This window comes from Mustela lutreola, chromosome X (genome assembly GCF_030435805.1).
Source record: "Mustela lutreola isolate mMusLut2 chromosome X, mMusLut2.pri, whole genome shotgun sequence".
NCBI classification, from domain to species: Eukaryota; Metazoa; Chordata; class Mammalia; order Carnivora; family Mustelidae; genus Mustela; species Mustela lutreola.
In genome coordinates, this window is record NC_081308.1 from 76,271,406 (window position 1) to 76,292,018 (window position 20,613).

The following is a 20,613-nucleotide window of genomic DNA, read 5'->3' on the forward strand; positions in this document are numbered from 1 at the left end:
GAGAACAGTAGCAGCAATTGGAAGGAATTCTGCAGGCTCCAACCTATGGATGAGTGCAAAGAAACCCCTGGGAGTGCTAGAGTGGTGGGGGTAGTGGGGGTGGAGGAGTTGGGACCTATAAATTTAGGTTACCAATGAAGCAAACTCTCCCTACAGATAAATCCCTAAATGAGTAACTTGTGAATCTAATTCAAAGTCAGAAAAACAGGAAAAATAGGGGCAAAGGAAAGAGAAGCTCCATACAAAACTAGAAGAGGGTAACACAGCCAGCAGATCTCAGGCTACATTGTTTTTTACTTTGTGAAAACAAAAGAGATCTAGAACAGTGATGTTATAAAAGCTACCTGACCCACACTCATTAAGAGCATATAGAAAAACTTCACTTAAAAAAGAGCAACACAGGGGGCGCCTGGGTGGCTCAATGGGTTAAAGACTCTGCCTTTGGCTCAGGTCATGATCTCAGGGTTCTGGGATTGAGCCCCGCATCGGGCTCTCTGCTCAGCGGGGAGCCTGTTCCCCCCCCCCTCTGCCTGCCTCTCTGCCTACCTGTGATCTCTGTCTGTCAAATAAATAAATAAAATCTTTAAAAAAAAAAAACAAAAAGAGCAACACAGGGACGCCTGTGTTGGCTCGGTTGGTTAAGCTACTGCCTTCAGCTCAGGTGGTGATCCCGGAGTCCTGAGACTGAGTACTGCATTGGGCTCCCAGCTCCACGAGGAGTCTGCTTCTCCCTCTGACCTTCTCCTCGCTCATGCTCTCTCTCTCTGTCTTGTTGTTGTTGTTGTTGTTGTTGTTTTAAAGAGCAAGAGCAACACAGAAGGATCTTGGTTGAATCCTATTCAATGTACAGTTTAAAAAAGACACACAATAAGGAATGAAATAATATCTCAAGAGACAATGAAATAAAAACATGACAGAAAAACATGCTCACAAATTGGATAAAATCTATAACCTAACTATGGTGATAGAAACATATATATATACATGTATTTATGAAAATGAGAAAATGATAGAAGCTCTGAAAGAACAACATAAATCAAAATTAGAAAAACTCAGAAGTGTGATTAGAGAATGGTAACATTTGAAAAGAGTGAACTGACTCAAGAGGAAATTAAAGAAAAAGATCATTTCAGAAATAAAAATTAAGCTAGAAAGAGCACTAGAGCAAGGAAACACAATAGAATAATGCATTAGGAAAAACTCAAGATGCAAACAAGAGCATAAAGTACTGGAGTTATGCTTTAAAAAGAGAAGCCTTATTTTTACATACATCTTGCAATATTTACACATAGAATATGATATCTTGAATTTACTTAGAAATAATTTGGGGCTGGATAGTATAATGAGAAGATGGAGGTATAGAGAACACAAGATGGTCCATAAATTGGTAAGTGTTAAACTGGGAGACTGGTACAAAGGGGTTATTTTAGTCTACTTTTTTATGTTTGAAATTTTCCATAATAAAAATTTTTAAAGTAAAATTTAATACTAAATTTTGGATAGCCAATGAAAGCTGGGGACTTTACCAAATAAATAATCTCTTGGAAAGGAGAGATTCGGTTTTATTTATTTATTTTATTTTACCTACATAGAGAAAAATGTACCAACTCGAGTTCTCTTAATGAAAATTTCATTAAGTAATGTAAATATTTGCTGAAGACTTATTCCATGCCAGGAAATGAAATAGAAAGATTCCACTACAATCAAGTTTTACTTACTATTCATTACACTAATATTTCTGTTTTATCTGCTTAAGTGACTAAAATGATCTTTTCACACCAAAGAATATCCCACGTGAGCTCCCTTCAGACATAATAATATTTAAACTTGCGATGAAAAAAGTTTCTCTGTTCAGTACATATTTTATTTCTGTGCCACAGAAGTGAAACTTATTATATTACCTATAAAGCTATGAGACTAAAATAGAGAAAGAGACTGTGTACTCATTCCAAGAATGCTATAATCATGAAATAACCTTCTTCCCTTCTTTAAAATCTTATCATTAAATCCACTTTTTTAAAAAGTAGAGAAAACAAGCTATGAGCCTTATAAACTAAATTCGAAAGGGTTTCTGAATCTTCTTTCAAACCATACAACATTCCATAAAGCAAAAACACTTCAGATTAACTTTTAAATGTAGTCTCATTATGTATTTAAGAGGAAACTGACAACATACTATTTAAGACAATTAACAATTATTTTATCCTGCTTATTAAAAAGCCCCAGTGATTGCATTGAGTTTATTAAAACAGTTGAAGGATAATTTTTTATCTAATGAAAATTACGATTTTATTGCATTAAGTATTTCATTAGGGCTGCTCCTGAAGAGAAGGCAGGGCAAAGGGCCTGTGGACAAACAGCCTGGAAAGAGGGATCTGAGAGCACCTGGGGCACAGAGAGTGGGGAGGTTATTTACTCATTTCAAGCCATGTCCTGTAGAGGCAGCGTTCACAGAACGAACCCTCCAGAAACAAAGGGACCTGGCAGATGCCATTTCCCTCTGGCTCAGACAGATGTAACAGATATACCTAGAATATTCCATCCAAAAACAGAATTCACATTCATTTCAAGTGCACATGGAACATTCTCCAGAAAAGATCACACAATTAGCCCATAAAATAAGCCTCAACAAATTCAAGATCAAAGTCATACCAAGCATTTTTCTGATCACACTATGAAACTAAGAGACAACCACTAGAAAAAATCTGGAAAGACCACAAATACATGGATGTTAAACAGCATGCTACTAAACAATGAATGAATCAATCAGAAAATCAAAAAAGAAAAAAAAGTATAGGGAAACAAATGAAAATGAAAATGCAACAGTCCAAAACATTTCAGATGCTGCAAAATTTGTTCTACGAGGAAAGTTTATAGCAATAAAAGCCTACCTCAAAAAGCTAGAAAACTCTCAAATAAACCTAACCTTATACCTAAAAGAGCTAGAAAAAGAACAAACAAAACCTAAAACCAGCAGAAATAGGGAAATAATAAAGATTAGAGTAGTAATAAATGACACAGAAATTTAAAAAAAAATAGAATAGATCAAGGAAACCAGGAACTGGTCTTTGAAAAAAAATCAATAAAATTGGTAAACCTCTAGCCAGACTTATCAAGAAAAAGAGAAAGGACTCAAAATCACAAATGAGAAAGGAGAAATAACAACCAGCACCACAAAGATACTAACAGTTCTAAGAGTGTATTGTGAAAAACTACATACCAAGAAACATAAACTACCAAAACTAAAACAGGAAAAAACAAAATTTTAACAAATGAATAACCAGCAAAGAAACTGAGGTAATAATAAAAAAAAGCTAACAAATAAAAGTCTAAGAACAGATGACTTCAAAGGCAAATTCTACTGAACAATTAAAGAAGAGTTAATACCTATTCTTCTTAAACTATTCCAAAAAAACAGTAAATGAAGAAACACTCCCAAATTCATTCTATGAGGCCAACATTACCCTGATACCAAAACCAAATAAAGACAACAACAAAAATACAGACCGATATCTCTGATAAACACAGATGTGAAATCATCAACAAATATTACTAATCTGAATTCAACAATATATTTAAAAAATCATTAATCAAAGATCAAGTGAGACTTATTCCTGGGGTACCAGTGTGGTTCAATATCCACAAATCAATCAACCTGATAGATCACATCAATAAGAGAAAGAATAAAAACCATATGATTATTTCCATAGATGCAGAAAAAGCACTTAACGAAGTACAAAAACCATTCATGATACAAACCCTCAACAAAGTAAGTCTAGAAGCAACATACCTCAAATTAATAAAGATCATATAGGAAAAACTCCCAGCTAACATCAGCCTTAATGGAGAAAAACTGTGAGCTTTTCCCCTGAGATCAGGAAGAAGATAAGGATGTCTACCCTCATCACTTGAACTGGAAGTCCTTAGCCACAGCACTTGGACAACAAAAAGGAGTAAAACGCATCTAAATGAGTAAGAAAAAAGTAAAACTCTCACCATTTGCAGATGACATGACACTATATATATATATATATATATATATATATATATATATATATCCCTAAAGACTCCACCAAAACTCTGCCAGAACTGGTAAACAAATTCAGTAAAGTCACAGGGTATAAAATCTATATACAGAAATCTGCTACATTTATTAACACCAATACTGAAGAAAGAGAAATTAAGAAAACAATTCCATTTACAACTGCACCGAAATCAAAAAGATCCCTAGAAATAAATTTAACCAAAGAGGTGAAGACCTGTACTCTGAAAACTGTAAGACATTGATGAAAGTAATTCAAGACAACACAAAGAAATGAAAATACATTCCATGCACCTGGAATGGAAGAACAAATATTGTTAAAATATCTATAGTATCCAAGGCAAGCTACGCATTTAATGCCATCCCTTCAAAATACCAGCAGCATTTTTCAGAGCTAGAACAATCCTGAAACTTATATGAAAACACAAAAGACCCCAAATAGCCAAGGCAACCTTGGGAAAAAAAAGCAATGCTGGAGGCATCACAATTCTAGACTTAAAGTTCTATTACAAAGCTATGGTAGTCAGACAGTATGGTACTAGAACAAAAACAGACATACAGATCAACGGAATAGAACAGAGAACCCAGAAATGAACCTTAACTATGTGGTCAACTAATATTTGACAAAGCAGAAAAGAATACCCAATGGGAAAAAGACAGTCTCTTCAACAAACAGTGTTGGTTAACTTGGACAGCAACATTCCAAAGAATGAAACTGGACCACTTTTTTACCACACATACAAGTAAATTCAAAATGGATGAAAGACCTAAATGTGAGCCCTGAAACCATGAAAAGTCTAGAGGAGAACATGGGCAGTAACTTCTTTGATCCAGGCTGTAGCAAGTTTTTTCTAACAGGACTCCTGAGCCAAGGGAAACAAGAGAAAAAATACACTATTAAGAGTACATCAAAATAAAAAGCTTCTGCACAGCAAAGGAAACAATCAACAAAACTAAAAGGCAACCTATGGAATGGGAGAAGATATCTGCAAATGGCATATCCAATAAAGGGTTAGTATGCAAAATATATAAAGAACTTATAAAACTCAACACCTAAAAAAATAATCTAATTAGAAAATGGGCAGAAAACATAAACAGGCATTTCTTCAAAGATATACAGATAACCAACAGACACAGGAAAAGATGCTTAGCATCACTTGTTATCAAGGAAATGCAAATCAAAAGTACAATGGGGTATTACCTCACACGGGTCAGAATGGCTAAAATCAACAAGACAAGAAAGAACAGGTGTTGGTGAAGTCTGGAGAAAGGGGAACCCTCTTGCACCACTGGTAGGAATGCAAACTGGAGCAGTTACTTGGCAAAACAGTATGGAGATTCCTCAGAAAGTTAAAAATACAAATACCCTGTGATCCAGCAATTGCTCTACTGGGTATTTACCAAAAACAAACAAACAAACAAAACAACAACAAAAAAAAACCCCACCAATTCAAAGGGATACATACATGCATCCTTATGTTTACTGCACATTATTTACAAGAGCCAAGTGTCCCTCAACTGATGAATGGATAAAGAGGTCGTATATATACATGTACATGTGTACACACACACACACACACACACACACACACACATAAATGGAATACTACTCAGCCATAAATAAGAATGAAATATCGCCATTTGCAAAGATGTAGATGAAGCAAGAAAGTATAATACAAGAGAGAAAAGTCAAAGAAAGAAATACCATATGCTTTCACTCATTTGCAGAATTTAAGAAACAAAACAAATGAGCAAAGAGAAAATAAAAGAGATACAAACCAACAGACAAACTCTCAACTGTATAGAACAAAGAGATGGTTATCAGAGAGGAGATCACACTGTCTTTCCCCCCACCTCCGTTTCCCCTCACGCCCTCACTCTCTCCCTCTTAAATAAATCTAAAAAAATAAAACTTAAAAATGTTTTTAGTTGAAAAAATAATAGTAATAAAAATGCCTAAAATGCAGCAAGACAGCTACTTTTCTTTTTCATTTTCTCTTATACAGTAAATATGGTATAATGCTAAAGAAAATATTAGAATCATACATAACCTGGCCCTTAACAATTTTTTTCATTTTTCCCTTACTTTCCAGTCTTTATCCACATATATACAGAAGGCAGAAACTGAAACACAGAGGGGTTAAGTAATTTGTCAAAAGTCATATACCCAGTAAATGGTGACTTAATATTGGAACTTAGCCACTCTGGCTCAAGTCTGTGCTTTTAACTACTATACTCTTTCATGACATCTAAATCTCTTTGTCCATCCCCACCAAGCAACCTAACAATTAATTCCATTTTCTGAATTACTTTATTCTCAGAAACTAGTATTTAACTGGTAGACACCAATAATGCTAGAAAGGTATATTCCTTTTTGTGAATTCAAAAATTGGAATTTAGTGGCAGCTACTAAGTGTGGAAGGAATCAAAGAACTAAGAATCAAAGAAAAAAACATTTTTTGCAAGTCCTAATGAGAATACTTATTTCTACAAGAATTACATACTGATGCCAAAACAATTATGTGAATAGTTGGTATCAAATTGAATACTTGTACAGTGCCAAATTAGCAATACACAGATTATCTTCAATGCACAGGGGAAATATATCCATACAATGGAAGCATCAGATTGTCATCACTCTAATCCAGGGTTAATCTCAGCAATATTCATGGTGGATCAACCAGATATGATGTGTGTTCTGGCATAGTCCAACATAGCACCCAATCACTAAAGATAAATTATAGCCATAAATTTTAACTTTGAATCCATTAAGCCTTTAGATATAATTCTCAGGGGGTGCCTGGGTGGCTCAGTCATTAAGCATCTGCCTTCAGCTCAGGTCATGATTCCAGGGTCCTAGGATCAAACCTCACATAAGGCTCCCTGCTCAGCAGGTAGCCTGCTTCTCCCTCTCCCACTCCCTCTGCTTGTGTTCCCTCTCTCGCTGTGTCTCTGTCAAATAAATATATAAAATCTTTTTTAAAAATAGATATAACTCTCAGTTTATAAAAAAAAGAAAAAACACAAAACATAGACATAGTAGTAAAGTAACTGATACACAGGAAGAAAGCAGTCAAATTCAAAAGGCAGAACATTCTGTAGGATCACTGGCCTAGTTTCAACATTTCAGTCATCATTAAAAACAAACAAACAAACAAAAGGAACTATGCCAGGATAAAACAGACTTACAGGGCATTAAGAACCAGCAGTGCATAATAATGAATTGGACCCAAATTTGCACATTTCAGCTATAAAGAGTATTTTGGGATGGGTGTTTGTATAAAGTTAAATATGGTCTCTGTACTGGAGATAAAAAATGAACTGGAATGGATAGAAAGGTGACTATTAGTGACTGAAAAAGTTGCAAAATGGTATGTACAAATGACCTTATTTTGTCACGAATGTACTTATGACATTACAAATTTCCCGGGATAGGAGAGAGGCTTGAAAAGCTGTAAACCAAAGGGCAAATAAATACAATTACCTTGGTAAATAGGCATAACCTACTGAAGCTGAAGATTTGCAAATCTAGTATACAACACAATGACAGCATGTGTGTGTACATGTGAGTGTGTAGGGAAGGGGGAATAAATCTGTATGCATCTGTACAGATGAATCTCACAAACATAACACTGGTCAACAAAAGCAAGTTACAGAAAGCATACATACTATAGCACTCCAAAAGTTAGACAACAGCCAAAAACAGGCAAAACAATACATTTTTCAGAGATGCATACACACATAATAAAGACAACTTTAAAAATACAAGGAACAATACAATTTACCATAATCATTACATCTATGGGAAAGGAACGGAACACAGATGATAGTGACCCACGTAAAGAGCTTCTAAAGTTCCAGTAATGCTCTTTTTCTTTAACTGGATCATACATACATGTCATTCACTTTATTATTGTTCTCTGTAATAAATATACATGCACACACGTACATATTTCATTTGTACGTATGTTATTTTTTTAAGATTTTATTTATTTATTTGACAGAGCGGGAGAGATCACAAGTAGGCAGAGCAGCAGGCAGAGAGAGAAGGAAGCAGGCTCCCTGCTGAGCACAGAGCCCAATGCGGGTTTGATCCCAGGACCCTGAGATCATGTACTGAGCTGAAGGCAGAGGCTTAACCCACTGAGCCACCCAGGTGCCCCGTGCATGTTGTTTTATAATATAAATGAAAGCTGTGGACCAGATCCTGGGCCACACTGTAAGACTGCCTATTCCGCCAGTTAACTGGCCTCCTGTGAGCTTTCAGACACTTTTCTATTTACCTTATTTTCAAATTTCACTATGATAAGCAGCTTTAAAATAGATGTCACTCTTACAGCTTCTAACTATACTGAATGATTTTCTCAGATCTGGAGTTACTGAGTCTAAGAATAAACACATTTATAAATCTTAGTACAAACTGTCAAATTACTTTGCTCAAGTGTTATCTCAATTTATAATACTGTCACATTAACTGAAAACAACTTCATCAACAAATTAGTTATTACTCTTTTAATGTTTTTAATTAGGTTATTTTACATTCAACATATTAAGAAAAAATATTTCCCAGCAGCTTGTTGACTATTTCTATCTTCTCTTTACATTCTGGGCCCATTAGTCTAAAGAGATCTTGATATTTTTCACATAAATTGGGAGGTACTCATTTTCTGTAATTAGTCCTGTTATGAGTTGCAAATACTCTCACTGCTATTTTTTTTCTTTTGGTTTTCTACTTTTCAGAGTAGATGCTATGATTTTTAATATACTCAAATACTACCTTTTGTTTTTTGAGATTTCAAAGAAGTGATTTCTCTATAGATCAGATGATCCAGTCTATTCTTAATTTGTAGTTCCTACTTTGAAAGAGACTACCCTGAAAGAGACACTTATTGTCAAAAAGTCCAAAAAATGATCATATAATAAAAAAAATTAATTTCAACTCAATGAAGAACAGACTATTAGATCAATTGTATTAGAATAACTGGCTGGTGATTTAGATGGAAAAAAAAACCCTCATATGTTACAACAAAGTAAATTTCAAGTGAATTAAAATTTAAATGTAAAAAATAAACTACTAAAAAATAAACTAAGAGTTAGTATTTACTTAATCTTGGACGGGAAATCTATCTATGCTCATCTCCAAAGGCGGTTAACAAAAGTAACACAAGTATATGTAAAACTGGTAAAATCTAAATAAGGTAAATAGGTAAGGTCAATTTCCTGGTTATGTTAGAGTTATCTAAGATGTTACTTGCCAATGGGGAAACTGGGTGAAGTGTATAGAGGACCTTCCCATATTATTTCTTACAACTGCATGTGAGTCTACAATTATCTCCAAATAAAAACTTTTTAAGAATGACACTGGAAAGAATATTTGGTTGACATGGAATGATGTTCATGACATACTGTGAGGTGAAATATAGCAGGTTTAAAAACAGCATCTATGATACATTTTTATAAGCACAGAAAAGTAGACATATCTATACACACAGTGAGAAAACATCTGGAAGTACATACATAAAAGTATTACTTTAGTAACACAGCCCTTGGAGGAAAACAATATTACCATATTCATTCCATCAATTCAGATGCATCTATTGTAAGTGCTGACAAATACTGAAAATTGTAGGGACCAAAAGAGTAGTCAACCAAGAAAAGACAAACTTCATAAACAGGACAATGAGTCCAACACTTAATCTTGAAAATTTAATTTGCAAGTGAATAAAACAAAAACAAACAAACAAAAAACCCTAAAATGGTAAACTCCAGCATGCACAAGCAGCCTATATGTTATTTTTTTTTTAACATTTTATTTGTTTATTTGACAGACAGAGATCACAAGTAGACAGAGAGGCAGGCAGAGAGAGAAAGAGAGGGAAGTATAGGCTCCCTGCTTAGCAGAGAGCCCGATGCGGGACTTGATCCCAGGACTCTGAGATCGTGACCTGAGCTGAAGGCAGCGGCTTAACCCACTGAGCCACCCAGGTGCCCGCCTATATGTTATTTTTAACAATGATTTTATTTCAGTGGGAAGCTATGTACCTTGAATTATCTTGAAATCAATGAATAATTAATTCCTGGGGAAAACAGATTATCTCCTGAAATATTACTGTATTCCCTGACCCCATTTTTTACCATTACTTTAGTGGCTGTGATTTTTATTTTCAGTTTTAAGGAATAAACACAACCATGTCACGCAGTTCACCTTCATCAAAAGGTTTGCAAGCTAACACAGATGTCATGATGTTGTAAATGATGAGTTAAAACTATAAGATTTTGTTGGCATCTGGATTTTAATGTCAACAAAGGTAACTCCAAAAATGAACTGACTGCCAACCACAAAGCTAGGACACATTAATATAACACTGATAGTATAAGGCATTTTTGACTTGGAAGAATCCCACAACCTCATTCTAGTAACTCAATTTTAGCTAGAACAGCTCTAGTCTTAATAGCTTGACCTAGGTCAAATTTAACTAAGCCTTAGGTTTTATATTTGTAAAATGGAGATAATTATATCTTCCACAGACAGGGTTGTTGAGAGAATCAGATAAGATAATGCATATTAAGAGCTTAGAACAGTACTCATATACAGTAAATATTTCTCAGATATTTGTTTAACAGTGTGTTGTAGGAACTAACCTAATTATCTGTCATCTATTTGGCTTAGATAGCTCATAACAAAGTAACACAGTTCACAGGGAAAAAAGCTGTATTAGAATTCACAACTCAGTAAGGCATGGGAATGAAAGGCAGAGCATAACAAATACAGTCAATGATCTCATAATAGCAATGTAATGGGACAGATGATAGCTACACTTGTGGTGAACATAATGGATAAACTTGTCAAATCACTAAGTTGTGCATCTGAAACTAATGTAACTGTGTCAACTATATTCAAACAAAATTTATGTGAAAAAGAATTCACAACTCAACATCTTCCTAATATGCCTTCTATCTGTATGTAAAACCTATTTCTCTATAGCTTGTATAAATTTTCCATAATAATCATTTAATCTTATATAGAAAAGTAATTTAGTGCTCACTTCAGCAGAAGATATACTAGAAAAGTAATTAATAAATGTAATAAATGTGAAAATCTGGATCACATATATAAGACCAAAACATTTCAAAGCAAAATAAAATGATTAAAACTCCATTAATTAATAGTCATTACAACTCAATGTGTAACACTAGGCTGGACAAAAAAGATATGTGATATAAACCAAATCAGTCAAGTAACAGGATTTAAACTCTTTGGTAAAAATCCAATATGAGATAAAATACTTACACTGAGTACCATACTGGCCAAGCTGCTCCTGGTCTGTCTTTCTGTCTGTCTGTCTCTCTTTTGCCCCTGGTCTCTTATTTCCAAACTACTTTTTAAATAGCCTCAGTATGATAACATGATGGCTCTCATAATCGTGCTTTGGAAAATCACTACCTGTGATAAATTACCATTTCTTTTTACAATGCCCTTTAATAAGATTATTAAAAAAGCAAAAATACAATGAATCAATCTTTCTAAGTATACCTATTTTCTTGGCTACAAATATCCTCAAAATGTTTCCAATCTCTCTAGCATTTTATATACACACAAACACACACACACTCACACACACACAAAACACACTAATACATAATTTTTAATATGTATGTCAACACAAACTTTTGGAGACTTTTAGTCTATTTTACTTTTAAAACCATTCATATATATATCAGGCACAACCTAACATTTCGGTTAAAAGACACTGCATTGAAACTGAATAGCAGGTGATTTAGCATGAGTTACAGGTCAATTATACAGAACTATAATTATTTTTGTGCATTGGGATTTTATGTTAAACATGAGAATGTGATGATGAGCATCCATATTTGATTTTAATTGCTGTAACTTGAGTTATCCAAAACATCATGAGAACACTAGAGAAAATGAGTAAATGACATGAGCCATGGGAGATGAAAATGATGCTGCAGAGGGAACTCTAGTAACAGATGCAGCTCTGAGGAACTGGCTCAAACTTATAAGGGAAGGATAAGCCTCTCCCAACAAGTCTTCTCCAGAGTTAGATGACTCCCTTTACTTTCCTAGGTTCTGAGAGCAGAAAAGACATACTTTTCCATCAATAAATGCCTGAAGGCTTGCAAAGCATTTTTTAATGTAAAATCTGTGGGCTTTCTTTAGCTCCTTCAGCATTCTTACACTGACAAAGAAGAGTTTCATACTATGCCCCAAATAAGATAAATCTGTTCAAAACCTTTAGACATAACAAATAATTCAAGGTGATGAACCAAAGAGAAAAAAGAAAAATAGAAAACCTGTAAACCCGCAAGATCAAGAAATCTGTTAGAAATAGTGGTAATAGACACACAAAGTTCTTTACTATCAACCAGCCAATGGGAAGAGGAGGAAAAGGACTCAGACATCTGAATCCTTCTGTTGCTTTCCATGGAAAGCCCTTCCTGGGATGAATTCAAGTAGGAACAGTGATGATAAAAGCACCTGGGAATGGCATCATGGGGAAAAAAAAAAAAAAAAATCAACTACATTTTCTGAGCACTTACTAAACATTTTACAGGAAATATTTCATTGAATTCTCAACACAGCTCTCTGAGGTTTATTCTCATGTAGAGATGAAAAATTGCAACTTAGACATTAAGAGACATGTGTAAGGTGGCACAAGAGACACAGATGATTCAAACCCAATCTGTCTCATTTCAGAATCATATTATCAATCACTACATTATCACTACACTGCTCAAATGAGATACATATGGGTCAAAGTAAATAAAATATATGAATGGTATAGCATTTGTAAAACTAAAGGACTTTTGAAATACTATTTTCATTACTATTCACTGTTATTCAGTTAATATTCTCTAGACTTTAAAGACTTTTTGCCCCAATAATCCTCCAAAAATATGTGTATGTATATACATGTATGTATTTTGCAGTGATCTGTTATACACAAATAAAATATTTGTTTCATTAAACTACATTAATCCTTACTACATGTAATATATTCTGATATATTCTTCTCTACCTCTTTTTTAAATGCTGGAATTGATTTCATGACCCACATATGGTGACATCTTGCAATTACCACACCAAAATAATCACAACTCAGCTCTGGAGAGATGATAGGTGTATGTATGTTTGGAAACACAGAGGAAGTATGGGCACCCTGTCATGTTAGAAATATATACATGTATCCTGGGAGAAAAGTAAGTAAGATATATATGTGGGAAGTCACATATGGGGTATTTGGTAAATGTGTTTTCACAAAACCTCCTGCACCAATACTCCCCCAACATTTAGAGAAGTGATGTTGTATCACCGCCATAAGCATTACAGTCACTGAGTTGCCAGCCAAGGCTGACATTATAATTCTCAGCCAACATCAAAGAATGGAAGCATACTACCTATGTGACCTTCCTGATAAAAGCAGCTTACTGTTTATAAGAAAATTTTTATGACCCATTTTGACACCCACATTTCTAAAGTATACTAAACACTGACCTGACTCCTTAAAAGGACTATACAGAATTTAGCCTTTTCAAAGACCCAGGGTCATACTTAGGTTACACAATGGTAAACTTTAGAACTGGTAAATAGGTCACCTAATTCAAATCTCCCACTTTATAGATGAACAAACTGGCATCCCAAGAGGTGATATAATTTGCCCAAAGTCACCCAGTAGAAAGGTCAAGTGATTCCTATTACACCAGGCTGCCTCATCTACTATCATACTATGTGGAACACATAGTTACTTATCTAGGTAAGTAGTTACAATTTAGGAGCAATAATCTTTGTAATTCCTCCCATGTTTGTTATCTTGGTTATCTCATTCCTTTCCCCATAATCTTTAGGAATAAAACTCTTAAATCAAAAAGGACCTATGTGTTTCTCCTCTGCAGTAAAAATTTTAAGCTAGCCCACTCCACAGTCCATCTTAGGGAAAGAACTCCCAACGTATAATTGTGTGGTATACTTCAGAAAGGAAAGGGATGCAGACTGAATCCCTATGTGTCGTCTTCAGAAAGCAAGAAGGATGCAATGGTAAGTCCTCATTGGCTTAAGAACAGTTCTGAGGCTGTGACTATAGGAATCCCAGTCTCTGAAAACAGGCAAAACTGTAAAGTTCACAAGGCAGGGACTAGATTCTCAGTAAATGTGGGTTGAATACTCTGAAAAATGAGTGTCTGTCATTATACAAACTGGTCCCAGGCCATTTTACTGTTTGACATAGGCTTGCACTTTAGGTGTTTGTCTCTTTCCTTTCCCACTAGGATATGAACTATCATTTATATCTAGTGACATCCCCCAAACACAGCTTTTGCAGAAGTTGAGGATGTTTCTAATATGTTCTGAGCATATGGATTTCTAAAATAAAAATATGCTCTAAGCGAGGGCCTGAATGATTCTACTATGTAAGAAGCATGCCAATATTATCACAGTTCTCCTAACTTCCATCTTGCCTGCTCTTCTGTTGAACTGTTGGCTCTCATGCAGATGCAGATTACACAGATGCCACCTCCAGTGAGGTATTATGTTACTGGGACTATTTTTAACTGAAACCAATGATACTTCTCTACAGCCCACAAAATTATCATTCCAATGTCTTTTTAAAAGGCAAAATGCCTTGAAAATGACAACCATGTACCCAAACTGAAAGCCACTCTCTAGAACATCACTTACATTCAGTTTTGTCCTCTCCTTTAAGACTCCAGATGCCCCCCCTTCCTTATTCCATTTTCTTCTATAATTTTCACAGCTCAAATACTTTATTTTATTCCTCTGCCTTTGGGTGTTTGACACATATTTCCTGTATTTTGTAATCAGAAAGAGATGGACATAACTAAGAAAATACATACAAAACTTTATCTTCTCAAAATCTCTTCAAAATATGACCTTAAGAAAAATCTTGTGATATGGAAAGTAAAAGAAAAAAAACTAATTAATCAAGGACAAAAGGATTTGAATATTATCTACAGATGTTTTTATTTGAAGCCATTGTCTCTTTACACAGCTAAATCTACTAAAAGAAAAATTACATTTCATAGCCTATTTCTTCATGTTTGTGATACATACATGTTTAATTCTGCTTTTGTCAGTAAAACTGAAATGAAGAAATGCTGCTTTTCCTAAAATTTACTCAAGCTAGTACTTAGTAATGCAAACATATAGAGCATGTGGAGCCCAACGTGGGACTTGAACTCAATGACCCTGAGATCAAGAACTGAGCTGAGATCAAGAGTTAGATGCTTAATGGACTGAGCCATCCAGGTGCCCCTAATGCAAACATTTGTAAGGTTACTTCCAGCAAACTATTTCCGAAGAAAAATATTCCAAACACATTAACAATAATTCCAATTAAGTAATTACTGGAATTATTAGACTCATTTGGGAAATGACATTTATCCAATTTCGCCATTTTTAACATACCTAAAAACAAAACTTCATAACAAAGTTCTGCAGCATGCATGATAAACTCAGAGTATGTTCACCATTAAGTGATATAAAAAAACATAACTTACAATTAACTTCAAGTAAGTTCTTCCTATAATTTGAGAAATAATATTACCCTCACTGGAACAGGTCTAAAATTAATATTTTTCTAAATACACCAGATGCCGCCTAATGTAATTTTCTGTATCACTCACAGTATCTTCCTACCTCTACCATAACAGACTCTAACAAAATGAATATAGTCCATATTATGAACTGAACCAGAAAGCAACTATTTAAGAATTAATGGCACTTAATAATAGGACTTAACACTCTTACCTATTAAAATTTGAATCCAGATAAGAAAAATCTTATAATGGTTCAAAAAAATTTTTTAAACACCCCAAGTTCCTAGGTAACAAAAAAGAAAGGCAATAATATAGAATCCAAGTATGGTATAACAGCTATTCAAAAATGGATGTTGTTCTCGATTTTAGGATAGACTGGAGAGAACAAATGAACAGTCAATTGGCTCCTTCCAGCTCTCATTCAACATCTGTTCACAGCAACCACAGCCAAGTTACCTGCAGCCATGCAGTTTTCATAATGGGAATACACATGTCTTTACTGTCCTCAGACCACTCACCCAGATGCAACTAGAATAAGAGAATTTTTGGTTAGACAATACCTGAAAGAATATCTAGTTTACCCTTTCTGTATTTAAAAACAAGGCGACTGAGGCTCAGAGAGATTAAGTGCCCAAGCAATTCAAAAAGCTATTTAAAGGCCAAGCAAAGTCTAGAAATAACTGTTCTCAATTATTTCTATCAATATGGGTTAACTCTGAAGGTCTGAAGCACAGATTCTCCTTCTGAGATGGAATGGGCCTTTGGAAACTTACCAGCTGTGTTATCTTGGGCACATGACAAACTTTCTAAACCCCCTTTTCCTCTTTTGTAAAGTGTAGAGAATGAATACCTACTCTATGAGGTTGTTGTACAAACAGCTTCTAAAGTGCTTAGCACCTCAATTAGAAAATAATAAGCATTCAAAACCAGGTAGCTATTATTTTTACTCCCACCCTAGAAACATGGCTGCCCCTACTGTTTGAGAAGACAACTCTATTCATTAACACAATCGACAGGTTCTTATCCACCAGAGCTTCTACAACCTACCACATTCTGCAAACAGGAGAAAACCCCACTCAACATCCTACTTCATACCATCTAAAATCCGCCCTTTACACTATTAAGAAAAACAAAATACCAACTGCTGCCAAATATCTTCTGCCACGGGCTGTACGCTGAATTTGCCAACTAGAAATTGCAGGGTTTTTTCTGGCTCCACCCAAAACATGGAGAATAAATGATGGGTAAACGAGGGGAAGATAAGGTCACACACCTGAAGGGAATTCACAGAAGCTTCTTCTCAGCTCATTTAGTCGTGAGGAGATAGGTGGGTGATACAGAACAAAACGCTATCTTCCAGCATCATAAAGCAGAAATGGCTACCTCAACAAAATACAATTGCCTAGGCTTGTCAACACAATAGAAAAGAAACCGTGTCCTTATCCTAGTAAATTAATACACGAGCAACAACTGAGCATCTTTCGGGAAAACCCGAGGACCGAGCTGTATCCAAGCTGCACTACACCCTAAGACTACATAAATATATGAAAAATTCCTAAGGGCGAGACAACATGATGGGGAATATCACCTTGAAATCAACAAGGAAGGAATCATGTCATACCCAAAACGTCTCTTTGATAAAATCCCGACCCTGCGTTCTCACCACACTACAAACCCACCTCGCTCTAAGGAAATTACAGAATCACCCACAGCAACCAACCTCAGCAATCGGCATCTACCAGATCGACCCCTACTCAAATGGCTCTAAGTACCGGGCTCCAAGTCCCTCCCTGGAGCTGCAAGTCCCGCGCTGACTCCACACTACCTCACTTCGTTCCCATCCTCCCTCCCATCCTCAATCCCCGGCATTTCTCGCTAAACGTCAACACTGACAGAGAAGGTAGGAACGAGACAGATTTCCTATACTTTGTTCGGGAATTCCCAGAGCCGCACATACCCGTCCCTATCACGATCACATCAAACTCTGAAGGGAGATTGTCCGCCATCTTGAAAGGAAATGTGTCATGTGACTATTGCTTGTGGAAATGAAATCTAGTCAGGCATCGCCCTGGTAGAAGGCGGAAGGAAAAACAGTGTATCCTGGGTGTTGTAGTTCTTGGGTGGCCGGTCCAGGTAGGCGGCTACAGCCTTTTATTTGAAATGTTTACGCAAATGTTAAAAGTTCAGTTTATTTTCCAGCCTAAGTGCAGTAGCGCTTTTAGGCTGGAGGTTTGGGGTAGTAATGAGATAGAAATATTTGCTTTGCTAGCTAGGATGAATGGGAAAACCTGGGTGCCCCTTGACAGTGATGAAGCAAGAATTGCTGGGATAGATGGAGGACTGAAATTGAAAAAGGCTTGGTCTGTGAACAAAGGAAATTTTCATTCCAGCCTGGAAACTTGTTTCCCCGTGTGTGTGTGTGTGTGTGTGTGTGTTTCGTTTTGCGCCCCCTGCCCCCGGCATATTTTTTCGCACCATTTTTTTCAAACTATATCCCCTATCTTTTTCGTCTCCATGTCTCCCCAACGAAAGCCCACGAAAAACCTCTCGCCTTAGCTTCGCCACAATGAAACCTAAGTTGCATCTGAATTTGTTCTAGTTAGTCCAAGCAGCCACCCTGCAGTATATTTTTACAAAATCAGCTTCGCTTTACGGGAGGGGAAAAAAGATATGAAAGCATAGTAGTTGCTTGATAGGCATGTATTGGTTCTGAAACTGGTTTTTTATACGTGTACAAGGAGTCCATACAAGATTCTTCTGATAACCTGCTGCAGAAATGATCAAAATAAAATGGCCTTATACTGAAGTGATTGGGTTTGAAAATTAATGAGGGGCTTTAGGGCTCATTGTGGTTATTTTAGGTATTTTACAAGAGTTTCAAAATAATTCAAGAGAGAAATAATTTCAAAAGAGAAAGTGCTGGTAGTGGACCTTCCCTTACACCATCTGCCCTCTGAACTGTTTGTGGTTTTCTAGTCACACTGTTTTTCCTTCAGCATGGAATGATATTCCCATTCTCCAGTTAACATATTCTTAATATTCAGCTCAGGTTCTACCACCTCCTTTTATCTCCTCCCTATATCGTATTGAATTTCCCTATGTAGTGTTAACACCCTGTTATAGCCTCCCAAAGGGCAGTAAAATTTTTTTGCATTTATGTTGGTTCCTATACAATACACACACCTCCATACATACAAAAGGATACACCCAGATATATAATGCCCTAAATTATAAGTCTCTCTATGACAGGGTCTGGGCCTTACTCATCTTTTTATCCCCTGCATCTAATATGAGCCTGTTGCTTGGTAGGAATGCCAATAAGTGTTTGCTGAACTGAACTTAGTTCTGACTCCACTTGCACATGGCAAGTACTATGAATACAAGGACTAAGTCTTCATCTTGATATCGGCCCACACTATCATGTGTCTTATATATTGAAGATGCTCAACACATGTTTGTTACTTTGCTAAGGTTCCATGAAAATTCTTTAAGATTGTATTTCACTAGGTTGGATTTTGTTTTGTTTTGCTGCGTTTTGCCATAATATTTAGCAATATTTTACATGTTTTCTTAATTTCTTTTATGTACTCTCTGGATGTATTGAACAATTCTCTTGTGATGGTCCCCTGATGAATATTTTGTGTAAGATACTCCTCTGAGATGTGTAATGTATTATTGTTCAGTAAATCACTCTGCCATTTGCCTTGATACAAAAACGAAGTTTTGAGTACTATCAGAAGTGAAATAGGGCCGCCTGGGTGGCTTAGTGGGTTAAAGCCTCTGTCTTCAGCTCAGGTCATGATCCCAGGGTCCTGGAATTGAGCCCACGGTCCTGGGATCAAACCCCACATCAGGCTCTCTGCTCAGCAGAGAGCCTGCTTCCCCATCTCTCTCTCTCTCTCTCTCTCTCTCTCTGCCTGCCTCTCTGCCTACTTGAGATCTGTCAAATAAACAAATAAAATCTTAGGGGCACCTGGGTGGCTCAGTGGGTTAAGCCTTTGCCTTCAGCTCAGGTCATGATCTCAGGGTCCTGGGATCCAGCCCTGCATCTGGATCTCTGCTCAGCAAGGAACCTGCTTTTCCTATCTCTCTCTCTCTGCCTGCCTCTCTGCTGACTTGTGATCTCTGTGAAATAAATAAATAAAATCTTTAAAAAAAAGAAAAAGAAAAAGAAGTGAAATAGATCTATGAGACTCTTAATACTACCAATGGAAATGAAAATTAATAGATTTCCCAGAGTAAACACTGGAAACTTCAGAATCTCTAACAGAAAGAAGCTATGAATGGGTGGTTAAAAACATGATAAATTAAGGTATCTCTATTGATATGTGTATATGTGTGCATATATATATATATCTTTTTCAATATGAGTATATCTAACTTTCTATGGACTCATAAATTTTCTAACAAATACAATGTGAAGACACAACTTATTATTTCACTCAATTTTTCTTAAATATTTATTAAATACCTACTATGTGCAAGGCACTGAATTAAATGCTGGAATTACAGCAATGAATAAAACAGACAAAAACCCCTGACTTCATGAAATTTACATCTAGTGGGATATAAAACAAAATAAACAAGTAATATTACTCTGTCGTGCTAATTTTCCAATATGTTTTGCCCCAAATATGAAATCCCTTTCATTCTGAAGCTAGAAAGCAGGACCCTCGGAAAGGTAAAATTGCCAGCCTGTATTGAGCTGTTCAAATGTATTTTGATAGATCATCTACAAACTAAAGATGAATATAGGGGTTGGTAATGTCAGTAAAATAGCATGAAGCAAAGCAGCTTAATTGCTGTATATTCTATTATTCTAAGGATATCTATTTTTGAGAACTGAAATATTTTATTTGGATAAGTCACAGTATGGTGAGATGAGGGATACAAATTGACTTACCTATTAAATCACTGTGATTCTAATTTTGTACTTAATGATTTCCTGAGCTGAAAAACCATGATTCCCTCAACATTTACCTTGTATTCAAAAG

The 20,613-nt window shown here is 35.7% G+C and overlaps 1 protein-coding gene across 2 annotated transcripts in view; it reads right to left on the reverse strand.

The window, feature by feature from the left end:
* Positions 1–17,641, reverse strand: part of CHM (CHM Rab escort protein) — a 229,309-nt gene extending 211,668 nt beyond the window's left edge. The window contains exons 1-2 of one of the 2 annotated variants that reach the window (XM_059157118.1): positions 17,577–17,639; positions 16,076–16,147 (exon numbers count right to left, since the gene is read on the reverse strand). In XM_059157118.1, the coding sequence (XP_059013101.1) occupies positions 16,076–16,085 (10 nt within the window). In that variant the 5' untranslated portion in view covers positions 16,086–16,147; positions 17,577–17,639. Of the gene's footprint in view, positions 1–16,075; positions 16,148–17,576 lie in introns of both variants that reach the window. The other variant, XM_059157117.1, reaches the window with a different exon arrangement.
* Positions 17,642–20,613: the final 2,972 nt, after the last annotated feature.